Source organism: Eurytemora carolleeae, unplaced genomic scaffold (genome assembly GCF_000591075.1).
Source record: "Eurytemora carolleeae unplaced genomic scaffold, Eaff_2.0 scaffold302, whole genome shotgun sequence".
Lineage (NCBI taxonomy): Eukaryota > Metazoa > Arthropoda > Copepoda > Calanoida > Temoridae > Eurytemora > Eurytemora carolleeae.
The window spans coordinates 262,661-266,050 of record NW_019396574.1 but is presented as its reverse complement, the minus strand read 5'-3'; the positions used below and the strand labels follow the sequence as shown (position 1 = coordinate 266,050).

The window sequence follows — 3,390 nt, the reverse complement described above, 5'->3', positions numbered from 1 at the left end:
GGTGTTAGGAACTAGTCTATATAAACCAATCGACGCAAACAAGTTTTTTTCAGACCTTATGACAAAAAATGTGTTATTTGTTAAACCAAGAATGGAGCTGTTGAGCTTGATATTTTTCAATAAAACATTTTTCTTACTTTTATTATGAAACTTTACTATAATATAAAATTTCCAAATAAAAAAAATGAAATCGCAAGAATCATGAAGAATGAAGGATGAATATTAAAGGATCAAGGATTAAGGATGATGAATGAAGGATGATGAATGAAGGATCAAGGTTGACGGAGAAACATCCTTCATCGTTCATCCCTGGCGTTTATCCTGGTTGTAAAGGAAGGAAGGAAGCGGTTAGGGTTGCTCCAGATAAGAGAATAAGCACAGATAGAAAATACAGATAATGGTTAAAGATAGATAGAGGNTTTTTGATCCAACTTTTTTGCGTGAAATAATTTCTTTAAATGTTAATAAATTCATGAAAATTGTTGTCATTTATTTATACATTTCCTTTAAAAATTTTATTAGTTGCTAGGGAAACATTTCTTAATTAGTTGCTACATACACTTGAAGCTTCGATTAGCTGCTAGTGCTATATTTCCTTAAATTTTTTTTCTAACTTTAATTTGTTCCTATACATATCCTTCAAACAATGCTTTGCTGCTTCATTTACTGCAAACTTTGATTAGCTGCTACATATTAATCAAACTTAGCTTTGCTCCTACATTTACTGCAAACTTTGATTAGCTGCTACATATCCTTCAAACTTTGCTTTGCTGCTACATATACTGAAAACTTTGATTAGCTGCAGCTACATAACCTTCAAACTTTTATAAGCTGCTACATAACCTTCAAACTTTAATAAGCTGCTACATATACCTCAAACTTTGATTAGCTGCTTCATATCTTTCAACTTTGATCAGTTTCTACATATTTCTTTAAACTTTGATTAGGTGCGAAGTATCCTTTATATCTTATTAGTAGCTGCAAAATATCCTTTAAACTTTGATGAAAACTAATTTTCCTTCTAACTTTTATTAACTGCAACAAAATTTAATTTTTGGTGTTAGGAACTTTCCCAAGTTAGACTTTCCAAGAGACAATCTCCCAAGTGGCAACTTCCCAAATGTGCAATTCCCCAAGCGGTAAGTTTCCAAAGTTTAGGTTGGGCCCTCTGAGACACAACAGGCTGCTAGAACATGCTAAGGGCCGAGCGCTGCGACAGACTTAAGAATGCACAATTGGTAAGTTGCCACTTGGGGAAAATACTCTTAGGAAAAATCCTATGAAAAAGTACCTAACATCTAATCTTTCACTCCTTCTTTTTTTTCTTTTTCCTTCTCCCACAACTTTAAAATACATCTAACATTCTTTCCTTATCTTTAAATTAACAGATATGTTATATTAAATACGTTTATTGTAAAAACAAGAATAATAATATAATACATTAAAATTTATAGATTGTACATAAAATAATTAATTAACAGCCGACGAATAAATGCCCGGTTTCTTTAAAAGATTGAGATAAAATGCCTCTGAATGAATTCTGAAGGAAATTTCTTTTTTATACAATTTTCACCATTTACATTGTGCATGATACGATCAACAAGACTTGACCATCATATGCTGGAAGCTTCCTTGAAGGGGAAGAGAAGAATTGAGATCAGCTGAAAAATTTGTATTTTGATTGTTTGGCGTTGACGGTGTTGATGATGATGTACTTGAAGGGGAAGGAGATGGGGGTGAAGGGTCGGAGGTCACGGCTGTTGTGAGGTAGGAGGGTAGGGTTTGGATCATAGCACTGCTACAAGCCTCGAGGTCAGTGGTGTTGGCCCTGGAAAAGGTTTGGAGGCTGGTCAGGAATTGTCTAGCTCCGTCCTCGGAAAAGTTTGGTAGAAGGCAACGAAGAGAGACGGCAATTGCTGAGGATGCAATCACACTTGGACGGACATAAGAAAAAAGATACTGAGTTGAAGTGAGAGCAATGATCGTCTCGGTTTGTCTTCTGAGTTTAGCATGATCAACAGAGGGATGGATGATGAGACGAGGGATGATATGATCCAAGTAGTCTAAAGCAGTGCTGGAGCAAAGATCCCATTTAAGTTTATGCAAGACGATCAGTTCCCATTCTCTGATTTCCTCCAGGGTTACAGAAAAGTCTGTATACATCACAAGTTTTTCACTCGGGATTGGAGCTGTCTCCTTAAACTTGGAGCTTAGGAAGAGACAGACGGCTCCAAGAAGCTGGAGCTGGGATTTAATGATGCGACATCTAGCAAGGAATCTATCCATGAGGTTCATGGCCAAGCAGAAGACCTCCGGCTGGCAGCAGAGCTCCTGGCATACCTCCAGCATCCAGTCAGATACTATCTTTCTCATGTGAGGTTTAATCTCTATCTGAACAGACCGGAAGTAATCTGGGTGTGAGGGTAGATATCTATTCTCGTTCTTAATCATATTTGTCAAAACTCTGTCATCGGAAGTTAAAGTTTTATCAATCTGAGCTTTTACTTGAAGAACCTTAGGGTAGGTTTTCTGATAGGTTTGAGCTGTAGATTTAGCTGGAATTGTATCAGAGAAAATCTCCGAACAGGATAAATATCCTTCATCAAACATTGTGAAAATATTCTCCTTGTTGTCCATGGAGCTGATTTGTGTCACGTCTACTCTTGATCAAGGACAGTATAGGACTGAGGATCCCTCGGACTCGGAGAGAAACTGTGGCACTCAGCTGTTGCTCTCTAATGCAGTGCGCATGCGCGTGGCGGGAGAATGCACAGGACAGCAGGGGACGGGACACGGTCCAATCTCCCAGCTCAGCTCCCGATCTGGATCACGTGATTAGTCTCTCAGACCGCTGTTGCTTCATTCAATCCAGTTCCCAGGCGAGAACATAGGTGGCGCTCTAATACACTTCTACGGACTATGCGCTTACTTCGAAGAACCGACCTGAAGGGGGGGGGGCGACCTAAGGGGTAGGGGGTCAGACACACTTAAAACTTTACCAATTTCATCATAGAGTCAGGCACATTTAAATAAACAACTTTACTATTTATAAGGAAATTCAAATACATAAGACCATAAATAGAAAAAGAAATTTTATAGAATAAAACTTAAAGTTTAAAATGTAGGTTTTGTGTTAATATTTGATTCCCTCCACCCCAGAATTATCATGCCTTTTGGGACTCACACACACACAGCAATAGTTTCAAAGGGCCAAGAGTAGAATTGTATTGTTCCTTTCATGAGTCTAGGAGGAAGGGGGGGGCAGTGTCTTTCAGCCCCCCCCCCCGGTAAGTGATTTACCCTTAATTATCATTTTTCATTGACTATATCAAACCCCAAACACATAATCAGAATCCAGTTTCACTCAAAGGTGTCCTGTGCTTTGTTGGA

General features: G+C 38.3%; 1 protein-coding gene across 1 annotated transcript; it reads right to left on the bottom strand.

The window, feature by feature from the left end:
- Positions 1 to 1,393: 1,393 nt before the first annotated feature.
- On the bottom strand, positions 1,394 to 2,702 carry LOC111705741 (G1/S-specific cyclin-D3). Its single transcript, XM_023478387.1, has one exon. It carries the CDS (start codon positions 2,635 to 2,637, stop codon positions 1,597 to 1,599), a length of 1,041 nt encoding a protein of 346 aa, XP_023334155.1. The 5' UTR covers positions 2,638 to 2,702; the 3' UTR covers positions 1,394 to 1,596.
- Between the last annotated feature and the right edge of the window lie 688 nt (positions 2,703 to 3,390).

Excerpts from the sequence above, each read along its gene's own strand:
- LOC111705741 (XM_023478387.1), bottom strand. The coding sequence starts at position 2,637 with ATGGACAACAAGGAGAATATTTTCACAATGTTTGATGAAGGATATTTA.